Source organism: Bos indicus, chromosome 10, assembly GCF_029378745.1.
Source record: "Bos indicus isolate NIAB-ARS_2022 breed Sahiwal x Tharparkar chromosome 10, NIAB-ARS_B.indTharparkar_mat_pri_1.0, whole genome shotgun sequence".
NCBI classification, from domain to species: Eukaryota; Metazoa; Chordata; class Mammalia; order Artiodactyla; family Bovidae; genus Bos; species Bos indicus.
In genome coordinates, this window is record NC_091769.1 from 51299383 (window position 1) to 51323203 (window position 23821).

General features: G+C 39.2%; 1 protein-coding gene across 2 annotated transcripts in view; it reads right to left on the bottom strand.

The window, feature by feature from the left end:
• Nucleotides 1-23591, bottom strand: part of MINDY2 (MINDY lysine 48 deubiquitinase 2) — an 85445-nt gene extending 61854 nt beyond the window's left edge. The window contains exons 1-2 of one of the 2 annotated variants that reach the window (XM_070797489.1): nucleotides 22614-23591; nucleotides 4829-4886 (exon numbers count right to left, since the gene is read on the bottom strand). In XM_070797489.1, coding sequence (XP_070653590.1) covers nucleotides 4829-4886; nucleotides 22614-23456 — 901 coding nt within the window. In that variant the 5' untranslated portion in view covers nucleotides 23457-23591. The remainder of the gene's footprint in view (nucleotides 1-4828; nucleotides 4887-22613) is intronic. The other variant, XM_019968759.2, reaches the window with a different exon arrangement.
• Between the last annotated feature and the right edge of the window lie 230 nt (nucleotides 23592-23821).

The window sequence follows — 23821 nt, forward strand, 5'->3', positions numbered from 1 at the left end:
TTTCTTCTCCAGGGGATCTTCCCATCCATGACTTCTAAATTCCTATTTTGAATTTCAACGTCTTCTGGAACTCATGGTCTCTCAACAAAGCTGCTAAATGTTTTTTCTTAATGTTTCCTTCGCCTTCTGCCTAAATGAAATTTGGCTCTGCCTTGATGACACTGCAGTCCTTTTAAGTGATAGCTCCTTTCTCGCTTATACTTCTTTACCAGTGAGTCTGCTGGTAGCAGATATCTACTTGTTCCTTACGATCATTCTTTCCCCCCATCCTCCCTAAAACTGTTTTAAAACCTATGCCATGATATACTACTACCCATTATTCACCCACCTGGTTATAGTTCTCTACAAACTTTTAGGTCAATCTCTCTCATTCCTAGCTCACTATCTCTCTCTGATACAAATCCTGCTGTAATTTTTGATAATTTTAATGCTCATAGAGATGACCCACCTAATATTCTGGCCTTTCTGTTCCTTGACCTCTTTTCCAACAAAAATCATATATTCCACCTTATGTCAGAAACTCATTCCCTATGATCATACAATTTTGTTACTACCAGGTTCCAAAAATTCTTTGATTGTATTAGGGCCTACAATCCACTAAATCCTGTCACATTTTTCTTCAATGTATTTATATCCGCATCTCCTCTTCATGTAACTTAAATATTATGGCTCATTATTATATCACAGGTATATCTACACATAACTTCAATTCCCTAGACTCTCTTCAACATACTCACTTGGCAAAAACCCAGCTCTGGTTAAACCCTGCTTCTCCACTATTCAGGCCTATACTCATGCAGCAGAATGTGACTACAGAAATCATACCACCAATGCTGGCTGGTCTCACTAACCCCAGGGTAAAACTCAGGAATCATATTGCATCTCCTCATTCACTCTCCCACTTATCTAAGCAACTATTTTATACCTTCCTTCTCATCTTCAATAACTCCTCCTTCATTCTCACTCTCAGCTGATGACCTGATTTCCCATTTATTGAGAAAATAAAAGTACTTAAAAGACCTTCTACAAGCTACCATACCCACATCTACCCATCTACCTGTATCTTTAAAAAAATTTTTGTATTTATTTATTTTTGGCTGCGCTGAGTCTTTGCTGCTGCCTGTGGGCTTTCTTTAGTTGCAGTAAGCGAGGGCTACTCTCCAGTTGCAGTGTGTGGGCTTCTCATTGTGATGGCTTTTCTTGTTGTAGAGCTCAGGCCCTAGAGCATTCAGGCTTCAGTAGCTGTGGTGTAGGAAGGTCAATAGTTGTGGCACACATGCTCTGTGGCATGTGGGATCCTCCCAGGCCATGGAACAAACCCATGTCCCCTGCATTGGCGGCATATTCTTAACCACTAGACCACTAAGGAATTCCAACCTGCACCTATTTTTAACAGTCTATCTTCTCTTCTATTGCTAAGGATGAACTACCTGTATACCTAAGACTAATTCTTCATTTATCTAAAGTGTATTTTTCAATTCCTTTCCTCCAACTTTCTCTTGTTAAAACCAGCTTTATTGAAACATAACTCACATACCATAAAATTAACCCATTTAATGTGTACAGTTCAATGTTTTTGAACTATATTAACAGGATTGTGAAATTATCATCATGATCTAATTTTGGAACATTTTGGCTCCCCCAAAAGAAGTTCTATACCCTTTAGCAGTCAATCTCTATTTCCCCCCTATAATCCCCAGTCCTAAGCAACCATGAAGCCTACTTTCTGTCTCTAAATTTGCCTATTTTGAACATTTCATATAAATGGAATCACATAATAAGTGGTCTTTCATGACTTGGCTTCTTTGACTTAGCACAACATCTTTAAGGTTTATATTACAGAATACATCAGTACATTTCCTTTTATGGCTGAATAATGTTTCATTATATGGATATACCATAGTTGGTTTATTCATCAGTTGATGGCTATCTGGATTGTTTCCAATTTTTTGGCATATATGAGTAATGCTGCTATGAATGTTCCTATACAAGTTTTTGTATGGACATATGTCTTTACTCCTCTTGGGGGAAGCTATAGGGTTATATGGTAATTCTATATTAGCTATTTAAGGAACTAACAAACTGTTTTCCACAGTGGCTGAATTATGTTCCATTCCTATTGGTTATGTCTTAGGACTTCTGATTTTCTCTTGTGCCTACTCCAGTCAGGTTTTCATCCTGTGGACTTACTGAAGTTACCAAGTACCTCTGTATGGCTTCAATCAGTGGTTAATTTTTAGTCTTAACCCTGCAAGGCCTATTAGCAACATTTGACTCAGATAGTCTCTCATTCTTTACTGAAACTCTTCATTTAGATTCTAGGAAATCAGTCTCCAGTTTTTCTTCTACATAGCTGAGTTTCTATCTATTCTTCCTCTTCTCCAGCTTCTAATCACTGGCATGTCCCAGATTCAGTCCACTGATGTCTTCTCTGTCTACGGATATATTATTTGTGACTCAGTGTAATGATCCTTTATATGATAGTTACTGTTCCCAAATGGGTATTTACAGGCTAGATATGCACTGTCCAACACGACAGCCAGTAGTGACATGTGGCTACATTAATTTAAATTAAAATTAAATATTCAATTTTCCTACAATTTAAAATGTAGCTGAATATTCGCTACATCAAGAGCCATATGTGGTTAGTGGCTAAGAAAATGGACAGCACAGATAAAGAACATTTCCATCAACACACAAAGGTTCACTGTACAGTGCTGATCTAGACCTGTCTTCTAGGCTCTAGATTTATATATCCCACTGCCTCCCTGATATCTCCACTGGAAAGTCAATCAGATCAGATCAGATCAGTTGCTCAGTCGTGTCCAACTCTTTGCGACCCCATGAATTGCAGCATGCCAGGCCTCCCTGTCCATCACCAACTCCCAGAGTTCACTGAGACTCACGTCCATCGAGTCAGTGATGCCATCCAGCCATCTCATCCTCTGTCGTCCCCTTCTCCTCCTGCCCCCAATCCCTCCCAGCATCAGAGTCTTTTCCAATGAGTCAACTCTTCGCATGAGGTGGCCAAAGTACTGGAGTTTCAGCTTTAGCGTCATTCCTCCCAAAGAAATCCCAGGGCTGATCTCCTTCAGCATGGACTGGTTGGATCTCCTTGCAGTCCAAGGGACTCTCAAGAGTCTTCTCCAACACCACAGTTCAAAAGCATCAGTTCTTCGGCGCTCAGCCTTCTTCACAGTCCAACTCTCACATCCATACATGACTACTGGAAAAACCATAGCCTTGACTAGACGGACCTTTGTTGGCAAAGTAATGTCTCTGCTTTTGAATATGCTATCTAGGTTGGTCATAACTTTCCTTCCAAGGAGTAATAAACATCCCCAAACCAAAATCCTGATATTCTTCCGTAAACATACTCCTTCCATTTGTTCCCGTTTCAGTTGATGTTAATGCCATCCTTCCAGTTGTTCAAGCCAAAAATCACTGGGTAACTCCTGACTTCACTCTAACTCCACATTCAACTAATCAGCAAATTCTGTCTGCTCTATACTCAGAATCTGACCATATTTTATAATCTCACTTCTGTTACCCTGTTTGAAGCCAGAGAATTCTTGTTAAAGAATCTTAAAGTCAGATCATGTCAGTCCTCGGTTCAAAATACTTTAATGGCTTCTCAGATCACCCACAGCAAAAGTCAAAGTTGCTATAAAGGCCTAGGATACTCCATATGATATGATTCCATTGTCTCTAACCTCATCTCCTGACACTTTCCCTTTGCAGTCCTGGGCAGTCCTTCTGGCTGTTCCTCAAAAACACTAAGCATATTTCAGCCTTTTTCTATGAAATATAATTTAGAAATCACAAAGTTTAAGAATCACCAAGCTAGAGTAAAAAGAGGTATAAACAGAAACTTTATTTTCAGATATCTAGATAGTGAAGTAATCTACATTTAATGATGAGGTTCCCTAGCCAGTGAATAAGATTAAATTATATTAATTATATAAGTAAAAAGGTCTTCCAAAAGCTGTAATCTCAATTATTTCACTAAACTTACATCTCACAAAAAAATCAGTTAGCTAGTTGTCTGGAAGAGCACAGACAAACTAATCAGCTAATAAGATCTTTTTAATAGAAATTTAATTACTAAAAATAAGAATATGGATTAAGATTTCTCATTTGGTAACAGTGCAAATATATAACTTCTTATTTGTTAAGTTGTAAAAGACCTCAGTGTAATAAATAACTACCTGCTCTGTAAACAAGTTCTACTGAATGCAGCTGATCTGCAAACTGTGTATTACGCTCTGTTTTAAAATAAGAAGCTTGCATAAGAATGCAACTCAATATGCTCCTTCCTTCATCAAGAAAAACTCGCTATAAAAATATTTCAGATGGACTAAACAGTGTGCTTCCTAAAGTAAATGTTTTATACGCTAGTACAACCCTCTATTTCACTGCAGACTGGTCTAACATTTTATTGACTGGCATAGGTTCGTGAACCATATTTTGGGTAGCACTGCTCTAAATCACTTCCTGGATTTTAATTCAAGTCTATTCAATATTTTTAAACACTCTCTACATGCAGTGTTAAGAGTTTCTGTGCCATTTCCCATTCTGTAATTTATTGGAATTAATATATACCTTGTTGTTTTCTAGATGTCACTAGTCTCTTTATTTACATTAAAAAATTTTAACGCTGGTTAGAAAGAAGTCTGTAACATCCAAGAACAGAAACACACTAATAAAATTATTTAGTTACGAGATTAAAAATAGCTTCAAAAAGGTGAAATCTGGTAATAATATTAGCTTTGAAAACTTTGTTTTATCTTGAAAGAGATATAAAAACCATTCACTTTTCAACACTAACCTAAATATTCCATCAGCTGTTCAGCAGTTATGATTTCCATCATCGGTGGAAGTTTCACCTGAAAAACAAAGTATTTTTTCTATAAAATCAAATGTTTTAGGTAATTAAAGTGTTTCTTCAGTCAGAAACACAAGTATGTATCTATATTATATGTATCTACTATATGTATACCATACTCACTTTAACTAATCTTTAATACAACAATAGCTTTGTTGTATTAAAGATTAGTTTAACACAATCCTATCACCATAAAATTCAAGATCTCACAGAGTCACTGAGAAATCTGTTTTCAAAAACAAGCGCTATGCCTTTCATCACCCATCCTGATTGTCATTAGGCACATGCAACAGTGTCCTGCGTGACAGAAAATGCAGTTAAAGGGCAGGAAGTGGCACCAAACATGTTTTCACAGATCACCCATGAAGCAATTTTTCTGAAGACAGGCTGGAACACAGCTCAATATCCCATCACTTCAGTCTACCTTGACCATTTTTTATTGTTGTCGTTGAATAGCTAAAATGAATACAGTATAAAGGACTGGTCATAAACCGAAGTATTCATACTATATGAGCCCATCTGTAAAATTTTAAAAAACAGGCAAAACAAACTACACTATTTAGAGCTGCACATGTACTAAAAAAAGAAAATGGATACTATAAAAATCAGGACTGTAGTTAACCCTAGGAATAAGGGAAGGGGTTATAGTTAGAATGAGACATACAAGAGGCTTCTGGGGTGCTGGCAATGCTTTATATTTTGACTTGCATGGTAGTTCCACTGTTTGGTTTATAATTAGTCTGTTAAACTGGACATCTCTGTTTTATGTATTTTCTGTGCTACATGTCACGATAAAAAGTTTAAAAGTACATATATATGTTATAGTCACATCTAAATTTCAAAAGTTAATTCAGCTGCAACAAAGTCTAAATTTTTCAAATGAATTATCAGCTGAGTTATACAGATATTACAGCCAATGATTGTAAATATTTTAGCTGATTTACTAAAAAGGATACTCCCTGGTATATTTATAGAAGAAAAATAAATACTATAGGATGCAAACTCAAAGTAATTAACATATCAATGATAGAATAGCAGCACAATTCAAAAATCTTCAAGAATTAATATTTTAGCAATTATTTTCTGTTCAACCAAGGAAATCATTTAAATCAGCAATTCCTCCAACAAGTGTTGAGGAAAGTGCTCTGAGTATTTATGCTATCAAATGTAGTAACAGTATGTGACACCTCTACCTCTTTGTTTGCTTTTAAGTCTTAAAAAAAATCCTTGTAAAACAGGATGGTTTTAGACCCTCTGAAAGCATACCTGACAGTTGAAACGGATGAGTTAGTCACCCGGGGGCTTTATCACTCAGTGAAAACCAACAGATGTCATGGAGGTTTTGATCATTCTAAATAATTTTTATTTTCTAGGACATTTAGAAAAATTGTAATAAACTTTTTTTTTTTTTTGGCTGCACCATGTGGCATGTGGGATCTTAGTTCTCTGACCAGGGATTGAACCAATGCCCCCTATAGAGGAAGTACAGAGTCTTAACCACTGGACTGCCAAGGAAGTCCCAGAAACTGTAATAGACTTTTTTTGGAGCAGTTTTAGGTTTACAGAAAAGCTGAGCAGAAAGTACTGAGAGTTCCCATAAATATTATTTTTTAAGTTGAAATTCATTGGCAAGTTAAAGTCCCCTGCTTTTCTAAATAAAGTTTTATTGGGTGTCACTCTCATTTGTTTATGTACTGTCTCTGGCTGCTTTGCACTATAATAGCAAAGTTGAATCTTTGCAGCAGAGACCAGGTACAGCCCATAAAGCCTAAAAATATTTACTATTTGGTCCTTTACAGGAGGCCTTCCCAGGTGGCACTAGTGGTAGAGAACTGGCCTGCCAATACAGCAGATGTAAGAGACGTGGTTCCGATCCCTGAGTCAGGAAAATCCCCTGGAGGAGGGCATGGCAGCCCACTCCAGTATTCTTGCTGGAGAATCCCATGGACAGAGGAGCCTGGCAAGCTACAGTCCATAGGGTCGCACAGAAGTTGGACACAACTGAAGCAACTTAGCACGCACGTACCTTTACAGGAAAAGTATGCAGAATACTGCTTGAGATGATTTTAACTGCTTTTAGGTAATATTTCATCAAGGTGTTTCAGTACCACTTTGAAGGTCTGATATTTAAACTAGTAGTTTACATACACTGTGAATATTTACATTCTGAATAATTGTCAGACCAATCTGAAAGTCCCATTTACACCTAACAATGCTTTTTGAAAAAAATAAGACCTATACATTCTTTTATTCCAGACAAATCCAGTACAGAAACAGATTCACTAGAGGGCTTCCCTGGTGGTCCAGTGGTGAAGAGTCTACCTGCCAATGCAAGGGACACGGCGGGTTCAATCCCTGGTCTGGAAAGATCCCATATGCTGTGGAGCACACAGGCCTGTGAGCCACAACTATTGAGCCTGTGCTCCAGAGCCTGCAAGCCACAACTACTGAAGCCCACACACTCCAGAGCCTGTGCTCTGCAGTAAGAGAAGCCACCATAATGAGAAGACTGTGTACCACAACTAGAGAATGCCCCTGCAGAGCAACAAAGACCCAGAATAGCCAAAAGTAAAATAAATATATATATTTTACTAGAAAATCCCATAAACAAACAGCTTATCCTCTTTTGGTCAATGTAGTGATCTTACTATAAAATTGTCAAAATAAAAAAGCAAAGTACTAACAAGTGTATGTATTTGGGAAATACATTCTATAATCCTAGATTTCTGCAAATAGATGATTTCAGGTTTTAGTCTTGCAATTTCCAAATAATAACAACCGCCTACCACATCTTGCTTCAAGTATTTGAAACAGGATATGACAATCTTTATATAGATTTTAGACGTGCGACAACAAATATGTAAATATTTTAACTGACTATTCCCAAGTATACTCAGTAGTATATTCAGTTCCTGAATCTTAGCCAGCTAAAAATCCTGGATGTTCACTAAAGCTAGAGATTAAAGAGTACAACAGTGAAGAAATACTTGCTTCCCACCAATACTTAGGAACCATCAACAGATTTTAATTTTTTTTAACCACAAAAGGATCTTCCTGCAAGCTCCTTCTCTTTTTGCTTCCCTCTACCACCATCACCACAAAAGCAAATGCCAAAGATTTTGTTAATGATCCTAAGACTTTCTTTCCATTGTCTCTTTAGAGTTTATTAAAGGAAAAAAAACACACACACAAAAACATGTTATGGGAAAGCTAGCCAAGAATACAGGGGGGGAAAAAAAAATCAATGAAACTAAGAGCTAGTTCTTTGAGAAGATATAACAAAACTGATAAACCTTTAGCCAGACTCATCAAGAAAAAAAGAGAGGGGGCCCAAATCAATAAAAATAAAAATGAAAAAGAAGGTACAATTATCACCACAGAAATACAAAGGATCATAAGAGAGTACCACCAACAATTACGCTTCTCAGGTGGCACTAGCGGTAAAGAACCTGCCTGCCCATGCAGGAGACACAAGAGACACAAGTTCAATCCCTGGGTCAGGAAGATCCCCTGGAGGAGGAAATGGCAACCCACTACAGTATTCTTGCCTGGAAAATTCCATGGACAGAGGAGACTGGTGGGCTGTAGTCCATAGGGTCACAGTCAGTCAGCCACGACTGAAGTGACTAAGCACACACCAACAATTATACTCCAATAAAACAGACAACCTTAGAAGAAATGCACAAATTTCTGGAAATGTATAATGTCTCAAGACTGAACCAGGAAAAAAAATAAAATATGAACAGATTAATTACCTGTAATGAAACTGAATCAGTAATTTAAAAAACTCCCAACAAATAAAAGTCCAAGATCAGGCTCCCTAGTAGCTCAGTGGTCAAGAATCTGCCTGCAAATGCAGGAGACACAGGTTCTGTCCTTGATCCAGGAAGATCCCACATGTCACAGAGCAGTTATGCCCGTGTGCCTCAATTATTGAGCCTAAGCTGTAGAGCCTGGGAGCCACAACTACTGAGCCTACATGACATAACTATTGTGAGCCCAAGCGCTCACAGTTGTGAGCCTGTGCTTCACAAGAAAAGCCACTCCAATGAGAAGCCAGCACACTGCAACTAGAAAGTAGCCCTCGCTCTCCAAAACTGGAGAAAAGCCCACACAGCAGCGAAGACCCAACAAAACAAAACAAAAAAAACCTATTGATTAGGTAGGACATTGGTCAACCATGCATCGGTAGCAAACAATTGTGTGTGTGTTGTCTGTTGTTTTACAGCTTTGTTTCCAAGCCTATTGATGTTTAGTACAATAATAATTATTAAAAAAATAGGATGAATTCTAACAAACATTTAGAAAAGAGTTAATACCTATTCTTTTCAAACTATTTCAAATATCGCACACAAAAAAATGCTTCTGAACTCATTCTACGAGGCAAGTTATCACTTTGATACCAAAACCAAAGATATCACACAAAAATGAAAATTATAGGTCAATATCACTGATGAACATAGATGCAAAAATCCTTAGCAAAATATCAGCAAACCGAATTCAACAATACATAAAAAGGATTACACACCATGATCAAGTGGAATTTATCCCAGGGATGCAAGGATGGTTCAGTTCAATATCTGCAAATCAATCAATGTGATACATCACATTAACAAACTGATGAATAAAAATTGTATGTTCATCTCAACAGATGCACAAAAAACTTTTGACAAAATTCAGTATTAATTTATGATAAAAGTTCTCAACAAATTGGGTATAGAGAAAACACACCTCAACATAATAAAGACCACTTATGACAAGTCCACAGCTAACATCATCTCAGTGGTGAAAAGCACTTCACCATTTCTTCTCAGATCAGGAAGAAGACAAGGATGCTCCCTCACACATTTTTTTTTGGCTGTACCATGTGGCTCTGGGACCTTAGTTTCCCAGCCAGGGATTGAACCTGTGTCCCCTACAGTGGAAGTACAAAGTTCTAACCTCTGGACCTCCAGGGAATTTCCGTCACTTTTATTCAACATAGTATTGGAGGTCCTAATCATAGCAACCATGCCAGAAAAAGAAATAAAAGGAATCCAAATTGGAAAAGAGGAAGTAAAACTATCAATGTTTGCAGATGACATGCTATACACAGAAAATCCTAAAAACACCAAGAAACCACCAGAACTCATCAATGAGTTTGATAAAATTGCAGGATACAAAATTAATATACAGACTTCCAAAAACAGTAACACTTTCAATGAAGTTTTATATAAAACATCATCTGAAATATATTTTAAATGAAGAATTGACAGAACTTTATGACCAATGAAAAGTGGAGGATAATGGGAAAAGAAAAATTAACTCTAAAGTTGACTCTAAGGTTTAGGAAACTCCAAAAATTAAGATCCCTATACCTATTGAAAACAAAAAATTTGGTAAGTTTGTATAAGAAATGATATCTGCTTCATAACTGTGAAATTTAGTTTGACATTCAAACAGAAAGTTGAGATGGAACTCAGGAGACAAAGATTTTTAATTTGTCCATGAATTATTTGATTCCTATGCTGCAGTCTATTTTTCATTACTTATGGTAAAATGGATCACTAAATAATACATAAATAATACAATTTCTTGGAAATTCCCTGGTGATCCAGTGGTGAGGGCGCCACACTTCCAGGACAGGGAGGCACAGGTCAGATCCCTGGTTGGGAGACTAAGATCCTGCAAGCCATGCAGCGTGGCTAAAAAAAAAAATTTTTTTTCTCAGTTCAAGTTTCACTGATTTTGAATATGCAGTAAATCATACAGTATTGATGAGTTTTTAAGTTCAAATTGTAAAATAATTATACTGTAAGTACTGTTAACTGGAATCAAAGAGAAGAATGTAGGTTTTTTTCAAAATAAGAGCTAAAAAACTTAAGGATCCTTTCAACATGCTTTTAATTCTGGTTCCAGCAAATAAACATGTATTACAAGCTACTGTAAATCATGTTTTACATTCTAATTTCTTATAGGTAATATTCATTTATTATTAAAAATAATTACTGTACTTAAAAATACTAAATATTTAACTTTCTACTTGCCATCAGTATTTCAAATCAGGAACTTTTAATAAGAGACAAGCTTCAACTTCTAGCAATTTGCAACACTTTTACCACAGATGTTTATCATAACTCAAACCCCACAACATCAAGGCCTATTTAAAAATGCCTAACATCAGAAATTATAGATGCATCCATATGTATTAGATTTTCAAGAATGTCCTATTTAATATGCAATTCAAAGGATTATAAAACAGTGAAGAATGTTGTTCCAGAGAATTTTCCCAGTAAAAGATTCATGAGTAAAAGAAGACATCTTTAGTTCAAATTTCACTGGACTTATACTTAAGCAGCTCAGCAAGCTTATCAATGCTGAAAAACCTACTAAAGAAAAAGTAACAGTGAAATTTTTATATTAATTGCTTGCAAGATAGATGAGAATAGGATAAGGTAAGAGACCAGTTAGAAGGTACAGAAGATGGAAAGTAGCTTGAATTAGGAGAGTAGCAGGACAGAGAAAACTTACTAATTTTTGAAAATATTAAAGAATACAGTCAATAAACTTTCATGGTTAAGGCAAGCTCACTCACCACAGAACTCAAGAAAGGCTCTGAAATTGGAAGTGACAGAGAATTCACAGGACATGGGATAAAACATATGGGGCTGAAAACAGAACAAATCTGTGCAAAGAGTAGATCCCTAGGATTTGTTCTAAGGAATCATGATTCATGATGTCTGTTTCTGCTTCTCTGACTTTAGCACTAGCTCTTCTTCCACCCTGGTTTGTTCCAGGCCTATTGTCCACCAGGTGTTATCTTTAACTTTCCAACCAAATATCTGAACTAAGAGCTCAGGTTCTGGAGTGGGTATCAACTTACCTTGGGTGAGTTATTTGAACTTTATGTACCTCAATTTTCTTTGTATGTAAAATAGGAACAATAACTACACAAGGATCTTATGATGTGGTTGAGAAAATTAAAACAGAAAATGCATACAATACATATAAAATACTTAGCAGAGTATCTGGACATAAAAATAATTGCGTACTTAGGGTTATTATGATACTACCTGTGTGCAAATGCTACCTGGGACTCAACATCAACAAGGACGGAAGGAAAATGGGAAAGTTTTCCACTGAAGGACTACTCATAGCAAAGGGACAAGAAAAAATGAGGACATCGCTAACAGGACAACCACCACAGGGAGTATTCATAATATCATCTGCCCATTTCCACTTTATTTCACAAATCCAGAGATATTACACCAACCCTAATTTTTAGGACTGACTGGAAATGAAAACTTCAGAAGTGCTGCTTGCATCTTTTGTGTAAACAAACTCCACCACTGTGTGAAGTTTTTATCTCTCCTTAAAGGATCTATATTTAAGAACAAATAGGGTGGGCAGAGGCTAAAATGGAATCTTTGGCTCACCATCTGTTTTTCCATTTTTATAAGTAATAACTTGGCCAAGAGGAGCTACCCCAAGTCCGAGGTCAGGGGCAGCAGCCAGGAGGAGCTACCCACGCCCAAGGTCAGGGGCAGCAGCCGGGAGGAGCTACCCAACATCCAAGGTAAGAGAAACCCAAGTAAGAGGCAGGCACTGAGAGAGGGCATCAGAGGGCAGAAAGACTGAAACCACAATCACAGACAACTAGCCAATCTGATCACATGGACCATAGCCTTGTCTAACACAATGAAACTAAGCCATACTGTGTGGGGCCACTCAGGACAGACGGGTCATGGTGGAGAGGTCTGACAGAATGTGGTCCACTGAAGAAGGGAATGGTAAACCACTTCAGTATTCTTGCCTTGAGAACCCCATGAACAGTATAAAAGGCAAAAAGATAGGACACTGAAAGATGAACTCCCCAGGTTGGTAGGTGCCCAATATGCCACTGGACATCAGTGGAGAAATAACTCCAGAAAGAAGGAAGGGATGGAGCCAAAGCAAAAACAACACCCAGCTGTGGATGGGACTGGTGATAGAAGCAAGGTTCAGTATTGCATAGGAACCTGGAACGTGAGGTCCATGAATCAAGGCAAACTGGAAGTGGTCAAATAGGAGATGACAAGAGTGAACATCAATATTCTAGGAATCAGCAAACTAAGATGGACTGGAATGGGTGAATTTAACTCAGATGACCATTATATTTACTACTGTGGGCAGGACGGAGAAGGCAACGGCACCCTACTCCAGTACTCTTGCCTGGAAAATCCCATGGACGGAGGAGCCTGGTAGGCTGCAGTCCATGGGGTCGCTAAGAGTCGGACATGACTGAGCGACTTCACTTTCACTTTTCACTTTCCTGCACTGGAGAAGGAAATGGCAACCCACTCCAGTATTCTTGCCTGGAGAATCCCAGGGACAGAGGAGCCTGGTGGGCTGCCGTCTATGGGGTCGCACAGAGTTGGACACGACTGAAGTTACTTAGCAGCAGCAGCACCAGTGGGCAGGAATCCCTTAGAAGAAATGGAGTAGCCATGATAGTCAACAAGAGAGTCCGAAATGCAGTACTTGGATGCAATCTCAAAAAACGACAGAATGATCTCTGTTTGTTTTCAAGGCAAACCATTCAATATAATAGTAATCCAAGTCTATGCCCCAACCAGTAACACTGAAGAAGCTGAAGTTGAACAGTTCTATGAAGACCTACAAGACCTTTTAGAACTAACACCCAAAAAAGATGTCCTTTCATTACAGGGGACTGGAATGCAAAAGTAGGAAGTCAAGAAACACCTGGAGTAACAGGCAAATTTGGCCATGGAGTAAGAATGAAGCAGGGCAAAGGCTAATAGAGTTCTGCCAAGAGAACACACTGATCATAGCAAACACCCTCTTCCAATAACACAAGAGAAGACTCTACATACGGACACCACCAGATAGTCAACACCAAAATCAGATTGACTATATTCTTTGCAGCCAAAGATAGAGAAGCTCTATACAGTCAGCTAAAACAAGACCAGGAGCCGACTGTGGCTCAGATCATGAACTCCTTATTGCCAAATTCAGACTGAAATTGAAGAAAATGGAGAAAACCACTAGACCATTCAGGTATGACCTAAATCAAATCCCTTATGATTATACAGTGGAAGTGAGAAATAGATTTAAGGGACTAGATCTGATAGACAGAGTGCCTGATGAACTATGGACGGAAGTTTGTGACATTGTACATGAGACAGGAATCAAGACCATCCCCAAGAAAAAGAAATGCAAAAAAGCAAAATGGCTGTCTGAGGAGGCCTTTCAAATAGCTGTGAAAAGAAGGGAAGCGAAAAGCAAAGGGGAAAAGGAAAGACATACCTATTTGAATGCGGAGTTCCAAAGAATAGCAAGGAGAGACAAGAAGGCCTTCCTCAGCGATCAATGCAAAGAAACAGAGGAAGACAATAGAATGGGAAAGACTAGAGATCTCTTCAAGAAAATTAGAGATACCAAGGGAACATTTCATGCAAAGATGGCTCAATAAAGGACAGAAATAGTATGGACTTAACAGAAGCAGAAGATATTAAGAAGAGGTGGCAAGAATACACAGAACTGTACAAAAACATCTTCACGACCCAGATAATCACGATGGTGCGATCACTCACCTAGAGCCAGACATTCTGGAATGTGAACTCAAGTGGGCCTTAGGAAGCATGACTATGAGAAAAGCTAGTGGAGGTGATGGAATTCTAGATGAGCTATTTCAAATCCTGAAAGATGATGTTGTGAAAGTACTGCACTCAATAAGCCAGCAAATTTGGAAAACTCAGCAGTGGCCATAGGACTGGAAAAGGTCAGTTTTCATTCCAATCCCAAAGAATCCTCAAACTACCGCACAATTGCACTCATCTCACATGCTAGTAATGCTTAAAATTCTCCAAGCCAGGCTTCAGCCATATGTGAACCATGAACTTATAGATGTTCAAGCCAGTTTCAGAAAAGGCAGAGGAACCAGAGATCAAATTGCCAACATCCGCTGGATCATGGAAAAAGCAAGCGAGTTTCAGAAAAACATCTATTTCTGCTTTACTGACTATGCCAAAGTCTTTGACTCTGTGGATCACAATAAACTGTGGAAAATTCTGAAAGAGACTGGAATACCAGACTACCTGACCTGCCTCTTGAGAAATCTGTATGCAGGTCAGAAAGCAAGAGTAAGTACTGGACATGGAACAACAGACTGGTTCCAAATAGGAAAAGGAGTACGTCAAGGCTGTATATTGTCACTCTACTTATTTTACTTATATGCAGAGTACATTATGAGAAACTCTGGGCTGGATGAAGCACAAGCTGGCATCAAGATTGCCAGGAGAAATATCAATAACCTCAGATATGCAGATGACACCACTCTTATGGCAGAAAGTGAAGAACTAAAGAGCCTCTTGATGAAAGTGAAAGAGGAGAGGGGAAAAGTTGGCTTAAAGCTCAACATTCAGAAAACTAAGATTATGGCATCTGGTCCCATCACTTCATGGCAAATAGATGGGGAAAGAGTGGAAACAGTGGCTGACTTCATTTTTCTGGGCTCCAAAATCACTGCAGATGGTTATTGCAGCATGAAATTAAAAGATGCTTACCCCTTGGAAGAAAAGTTATGACCAACCTAGACAGCATATTAAAAAGCAGAGACATTACTTTGCCAACAAAGGTCCGTCTAGTCAAGGCTATGGTTTTTCTTTTTTTTTTTTTTACCAACCTAAATATAAAAACGTGGTAATTATAACAAGAATACTTTGACAGTTTTTACTGGGAGGGTATTTATATCTTTTTTTTTTTTTTTTTTAGGTAGTCTTTATTTTTTTTATTTTTTTTTTATTTTTTAAAGGCTATGGTTTTTCCAGTAGTCATGTATGGATGTGAGAGTTGGACTATAAAGAAAGCTAAGTCCGAAGAATTGATGCTTTTGAACTGTGGTGTTGGAGAAGACTCTTGAGAGTCCCTTGGACTGCGAGGAACTCCAACCAGTCCTTCCTAAAGGAGATCAGTCCTGGGTGTTCATTTGAAGGACTGATGTTGAAGCTGAAACTCCAATAATTTGGCCACCTGATGCAAAGAGGTGACTCACTGGAAAAGACCCTGATGTTGGGAAAGACTGACAGCAGGAAGAGAAGGGGACGACAGAGGATGAGATGACTGGATGGCCTCATGGACTCAATGGACATGGGTTTGGGTGGACTCCGGGAATTGGTGATGGACAGGGAGGCCTGGCGTGCTGCAGTTCATGGGGTGGCAGAGTTGGACACGACTGAGCGACTCAACTGAACTGAACTGAACACTTGGAAATTCTCAAAAGAGCTTTGTACCTTCTTTAGGAAAAGTGGAATATGAGAATATTTGTGTGGCTACAATATTCCTATAAGTCAGGAAGTAATAAAGAGAAAATAAAACCTAGTCAAAAGCAAGAAAAGGGTCCAAGAAAAGAAAAGTCACCAGGAGAGAAGGAGAACTAGAGCAAAAGCTTTCTGGGAAGAAGCACAGCCTCTGCAGGTGATAATGAGACAGAGGATATGTCCATTTGAACTTCACTGAATTTTCTGCCAATGGCCTTCTGCTCATTTTGCTATTGCGTTGCTCATCTTTTTCTTTCTAATTTATTTATTTTTGAATATTTATTTATTTGGCAGATTGTGGGATCTAGTTCCCTGACCAGGGATGTAACCTGTACCCACTGCATTGAAAGCATGGAGTGTTAGTTACTGGGGCACCAAGGAAGTTCCTTTTCTAATTTATGGGTTCTTTGTAAACTGAGAAATTAGCCCTTAGACACATACAGTAGTCTCGCAGATAATTCCCTCAGTTTGTAGTGTGTGTTTTGAATTAGTTCCTGGTGAAGTTTTTTGGGCGAAGGGGTATATTTTTGTCTATTTTTTAACCTTAAGCTCTTTTCTTTTTTTACTGAATCAAATATATCAATTCTTCTTTTACAGTTTCTAGATTTAATGTCTAAACCTAGAAGCAACCCGCCTAATATAAACAAACTTAAGAATCCTGGTGTTCCTCCCTTGATGTGGAGTGGGAGATCACTTCAGCTCCTGCTAAGCAAAAAGAAAAGAATTTTCCACCCAAAAGGGCTAGGCAGGAGAGAATATGTGCACATCTTAAATACAAGATATTGAAGCACATCTTAAATCAGAATAGTGCATTTAGGCTTCCACTAACATGTTACATACCAATTAGGTATTACAATACTATATGTCCTCTACTACAAGTACAGTATAAGTTACATATACATATATGTCTATATGGACTTCCCTTGTGGCTCAGCTGGTAAAGAATCCACCTGTAATGCAGGAGACCTGGGTTTGATCCCTGGGTTGGGAAGATTCTCTGGAGACGGGAAAGGCTATCCACTCCAGTATTCTGGCATGGAGAATTCCATGGACAGTATAGTCCATGGGGTCGCAAAGAGTCAGACACGACTGAGTGATTTTCACTTCACTTATGTCTATGTATATATATATATATATATACACACACACATACATATATATTTGAGTATGTGGGCCTTAAACCTATATTCTTTCTATAAGAAAACAAAAGTGTGACAAAGGAGGGACTCCCTCTGTTATTAAACATGTCTCATGATATAAAAATATTAATGCAGAAGCTTTTAAAACTGTTTTATAATGCAAAAGTTAAATCATATGCAAAAGTAGAAAAAAATAACAGCATAATGACAAATACCCATCACTCAGATTCAACATTTATAGTATAGGCCAGTATCATAAGAAAGTAAATTTTACATTTCTTCTGACTTGTTGATTTTTATAAACATAACTGATTCATTGGGTCATAGTCCTCAAGTAAACCTATAAATGGCATTGTTTTTGATAGATAAAATGAAAGACTAAAGAAAAATTATTTAAAAACAACCAAAACCAGTCTCTTTTAAAGAAGCAAATGAAAATATTTGTTCTAAGACATAAATTTGAGTCAATTTACCTGGTGTCAGTTAAGAGAATTAGAAAATTTGAGCTCAAATTAAATTAATGAACAGATTTCCTTCTTTCCTGATTTACTGGATTATCAAAGCTCAACTATTTTACAGATTATTAATGATCATCTATTTTCCATCAGTCCTAAACCAACACATCTAATTAAAACTCCAACATTTCCAAATCAGTACTTATCATGTTTGATAATTTTACCTGTCATCTCTCACTCAGAAACATGGTACTTCCTTCCTCTGAATCACTCAAATCCTCCTAATGTATTCAGTTTATTGATTTCTTTCTTTCTTTTTTTTAAAGTTTCCCAACCAGGGACAGAACCTGTGCCCTCTGCAGTGGAAGTGAAGAGCCCTAACCACTGGACTGCTAGAGAATTCCCTAGCAGAAAAATTAAAAAATTGATTTTTCTCATTGCTTCATTCTCCCCCCAAAAAGATGATCAACTCTTTTACTTTCAACCCTTAACTCCACTGACTCACAATGAATCAACCCTTGAAAAACCCAATACTTGATAATCCTAAACAGCCATTCTTCCCCCTCTTGTTTCCAGAGATAAGAGAACTAATGGGGGGAGGAGCAAAACTGACATACTAGAAGTTTTCAGAGTACGCCAATTTAGCCAGGGCCACTTACAACTTTCTACTTATGCCTCAATTCCTAGGCATAATTTCCAATGAGATGAGAACTTCTTTAAAATACAACATAATATTCTCACAAAATCACACTTTGAAGCTTTGCAACCTCTCCTCTTAATTACTGGCAAGTTCAATAGTTACTACTGATGAGATCAACTGTTACTTTGCCAAAACTGAGAATGAGGCCTCAATTTTCACTTTTCTCTCCATTTTAATTAACATAACCTTGCCTTTGTATCTTCTTTCCATTACTTCAGGGCAAAAAAAAAAAAAAAAAAAAGATTGTTGTTCTTTTCCTCTGAAGAGAATTTTACCACCTCTGAGGATTCCACAATATCCTAACTTTGTAATGCCCTATTCTCAAACCTGTCCTTTTTGGCAACAATCTTTCCTACTTCACCAGTTCCTTAACGCTGTTGCATTTGACAATAAGTCACTTAAAAAAAAAAAAAATTAAGAGTCTCTCTCCCAGACAACTGTTATGACATTGTCCCATTTCTAGTTCTCATCTACATCTCAAATTGGGCCTATACTGGTTTCTTTTATACTCTTTCATCTTTACTGCTTACATTCCCTTCTCCCCACCGCCTTTATTTATTTATATTTATTTATTTGTCTGTGCTAGGTCTTCACTGAGGCATGCAGGACCTTTAGTTGCAGCATGCAGTATGTTTAGTTGCGACATTCAAACTCTTAGTTGCAGCATGTGGGATCTAATTCTCTGACCGGTGATGGAACTCGGGCTCCTCTGCACTGAGAGTGCAGAGTCTTAGACACTGGACAACCAGGGAAGTCCCTCCCCGAATAGCTGAGAACTACTGTTCACCATTTACTATGGAGAATTAATTTATTCTCATAGATACCATACTTAAATCTATGCAATAATTCTCCAACTCAATTTTTCCCATAATTTTGACCTCTTTTCTGAGGCCCATTCTATTCTTCTGAAGGTATAATAAACATTTATATTTTTATGACTTACTGTTAGTAAGACAATTCCAATCTGACACAACCAAATGTTGCATCAACTTTCCCATCAAAAGCACATTCTCTATCTTTTGAATGATCCAAGCAATTCTCTATTACTCAAATTGGAAAAAGTATCACATCCTTAATTTCCTATATCCAGTTAGTAGTCAATTCATCATTTAGGCTGTGTGGCACTATCCTCTTAAAAGAAAAGGGGTAAAGAATTCCCCATCCAAAAGAGTTAATCTCATCAATTCCTGTTGCTACACTCATTACAGTCTGACTTCTAGTTTAATCTCAAATGAAAAGATCTCTTTCATTATGTCATTCCTTTATCCAATAATTTATAATAGCTTCCTATTATCAACTATATATAAAGTCTAAACAAGCCTAGTGATGGGTCCTCTGAAATCTGACAATTACCTTCATACACTGAAAGAAAGTTAAGTCACTCAGTCATGCCCGACTCTTTGTGACCAAGGACTCTAGCCCACCAGGCTCCTCTGTCCATGGAATTCTCCAGGCAAGAATACTGGAGTGGGTTGCCATTTCCTTCTCCAGGGGATCTTCCCAACCCAGGGATGGAACCCAGATCTCCCGCATAGCAGGCAGACTCTTTACTGACTGAGCCACCAGGGAAAACTTTCATACTCTAATTACTATTTTTCTCTACAACTGCATTTCTCAAACTTTTTGGTCTCAAGACCCTCTTCAGTCCTAAAAAATCACTGAGGATCCTAAAAAGCTCTAGTTTAAATGGATTCTATCAACATTTACTATACTAAAAATAAAAATTGGGAAAAATTTTAAACACAAGAATGCAGACCACACATTCCATTAACCGTCAGGGCAAGGATGTCATCACACATCATACAGCTTGGAAAACTCTATTAACACTGAAAGAATGATAGTGTAAAAGGCAAAAAACAACTAAGTACTATTCTGAACAGTACTGACCTCAGAAACCCTGGCTCACTTTTAGGACACTGCTCTATCCAACCTTGCTTCTCTTAATACATCTCCTTATCACTGACGATTACTAAGTAATTTTTGTGTGCATCAATAACCTTAAGGTAGAAAGAAAAAAAAGGTAAGAACCAAAGACTTATAAAATAATCTTAACGCTCTTTAACATGCTTTCTCATTCAGAGTCTGACCTAACATCAATTTTATTTCCTGCTACTGCCATTTCCTTCTCCTCCTCCGCCGCAGTCCAACCAAGGTTAGAATCCCCAAATAGAACAAACCTTTTTCTGCTTCAGCATCTTTGAATATACTACTCCCTCGGCCTGAAAGGAATTTCGTTTACTCACCCATCAGACCCAGTACATAGGTTACCTCTTCTATGAAGCTCTCCCTTGACACATTCCACTCTCACTTACACTTTTCTCTGTAATTCCATAGCATAATTCCACACTGCACTGGGGTTATGGTTTATATGTCTGTCTCTGAATCAATACTAAGCTACATGAGGGCACTCTTGCATCTTACTCATCTCTGTATTCTATTATCTCACACAAAGTGGGAACCCAAACGTTACGGTCATTCACTTGAAGCTGTCTTTCAAAGACCAATCCAATGCTCATCTATCCTCAAATATGTGAGACCACAGCACTTGCTCTTTCCTTTGAGCTTCTGCAGGACTATGCAGAAACTAGGAAGTGAGAAAAGCCTAAAGGAAACAGTTACTCCTTCAGACAGATTGGAGACTTTGGCTTAGAGGATGAAATCTAACTTCTTAGTCTAGCATTCAAGGTCCTTCATCAAGTGGCTCTTCACCTTTTCAATCTTATTTTCTATTATCTTGCAATATGAACTTTCCACTCCTGTCATCCAAAACACATACACACATGTATTATTCATTCTGTTTTCATTCGTTTTTGTTTATATCCTTCCCTCTCTCAGGATTCCCATTTTTCTGTTATTTTAAATCCTACTTTTTCCTTAAAAGCTTCCTTCAAGATATAAAAATTTCATGAAGCTCTCTGGAACTACACCAGACTAAAGGAAAATTTCCCCTCTTGGGATGTCTAATGCATTTCAATCTGCTTCCTATAACCTAGTATTTACAGTATATTGTCTTGCATTGTTCTTTAGTAATTTCAAGGAGTCAATGCTGCAGTTCCAAATAGCTCAACAGCTCTTCAAGAGCAAGCAATCTCCACTAAAAACATTTGAGTGCCATTATGCACTTGATAGTGGTAAGATTTCTAATCTTATTTCTTTTGCATTATCCCTTGCTAGACAGCAAGATGAGGGAATTTCATAAACACTATTCCCTTTACTTGATTTTCTTTCTAACTGGTCACAATAATCCAGGTTATTTTTTTCTAGGGAACATTTTATCTATAGATACAGCTCTCAATTTGACAGTTAAAATATGTGCTCTAAAATGCATCTTCTCAGCACTCTAAAACTGCAAGCTTAAATAAGACACTTCATGTACAGGTAACTCACTCCTGAGTCCTCAGTACAGTTACTTTTGAAGGGTCCTTTCCTCTTTTGCTCCTTTATCTTGAATATATCTTTTCTTATTTGTTATTATAATTTTAGCTCTCTTAACACATTCTGTGTGGTTATGGGTAATAATGCTAGACTATTTAACAAGAGTCAAAGAAATGAGGCAAATAAAAACCATCCATAAAATAAAAACAATCTTTGAAAACCAAGAAGTTATGGTAATTAGGTCTCAGACCATTACTTTTCCATAAATGGAATTTGTCTAAGGGGCCACATCTTCCCTATTACCACGTCCTTAAGTATCCACACCCAAATGGAGCATAAACATAACCATCAAAACTTGCTCCCTGATATAATGGATTGATGATAACTTCTGAAGATGATTTTGTCCAGTTCTTCACGCTTTTGCATATAGGATAAAGTCAGTAAGAAGGAATAACAGAAAAATATAGTTAAAAAGTAATCAAAAGATTTAGGATGCTCTAAGACCTGGCTGTTTTCAAGTGCATCAGGCACAGCTGTTGAAAGCGACAAGAGAGATCTTAGGTTGCCGGCAGTTCTTTCTGACATACACATGGGAATATTCCTTAAACAAGACAATCTCAGAGTGAGTTTCGTGTAGGAAGAAACGGGGATTATTGATGAATGAGGAAAGAAAGGAAGGTATCAGCTGACAATGCAGCAACTCTCTCACCCCTCTTTTACCCCTCCCCAAAAGCTGTAGGAAATAGAAGCTGCGGAATGTACCTTCCAGGCCAGAAGCAAAACATTGAGGATGGCCAGTAAAGGGCAGGGGCCATTCTCATTCTGGGTGATGATAGGTGTGTTCTCTTCCTTCCACTGGATCCACTTGATATGATAGACAGACTGTCCCGGGAAGCGTTCCTTGGAGGCCGCCAGCACCTGGGCTTCCTCCTCCTCCACCTCCTCCTCTCCACACAGGGGCACAGCCCCGGGCAACACCGCCGCGCCCTCCTCCTCCTCGGGGACCCTGTTCTCAGCTCCTTCCTCACTATTAAACTCGGAGCTACTGGGGAAAGAATGTAGGTTAGAGAACGACTCCAGGGAGTCCAGGCTCGGCGATTCCCCAGGAGGGCTCGGGTCGCTGCAACTGCTGCTGAGGCCGCCGCCGCTGCTGGGCTCCGAAGAGCCCGCGGCCGCCGACTCTTCCTGGCAGGTGCCGGCGGGATCCGGCCGGGCGCCCCCATCTCCCTCTGGACCCAGCCCATGGTCAGCTCCGGCCTCGGCTGTCTCCGGGGAGGCGGTCACCTTGTGCTGTCCTCTTACAGGCTCCTTCTGGGCAGCAGGACTCTCCAAATCGCTCTCCTTCAAGCCCAACCTCGGAAGCGAGCTGCAGGGTACCAGAACCTGAGGAGAGCCGGCGGGAGAAGCCGAGTCCGAGAGGCTCCTCCCGCCGGCCGCCGCCCCCTGCCCCTTCCCGCCGCTGCTCTCCGCCGCCCATACTCCAGGACCATCCCCAGCGGCGAGCCTGGTCTCTTGTTGCCCTTCCTGCGGAGAACCTGTCCCTGGCGCTGGCCCGGCGGCCACTCCGTGTTCTAGCGGTTGCAGGCTCTCGGGGCCGCTCTCCATACCCAGCCGCCCGCCCCTCGCTCTAAAGAGACCACGGCGGGATCTCCTCAGACAGCGCCTCAGACGCCATGACAGCGGCACTGGCAGCTACAGCGCCCTTGCGCGGCCTCGGCCAGGCACGTCACAGGGGAGGGCTCCGGGAGCGCGCGCGCGCGCCGCCGCGCTGTCCGTGGGCCCTGGGCGTGCCTGCGCGTGCCTGCGCGCCGCCGGGTGAAAGGGACACTCACAGCGACCGCCCACGGGGCTCCGCCTCGCCGGCGCGCCCGCGCGCTCTGGCCAGCGCGGGGCGTGGAGGGCGTGGCTAGGAGGGCGTGGCCAGGAGAAAAACATCCTCTCATTTTGTGGCCGGAAGTTGAACTCCGGGG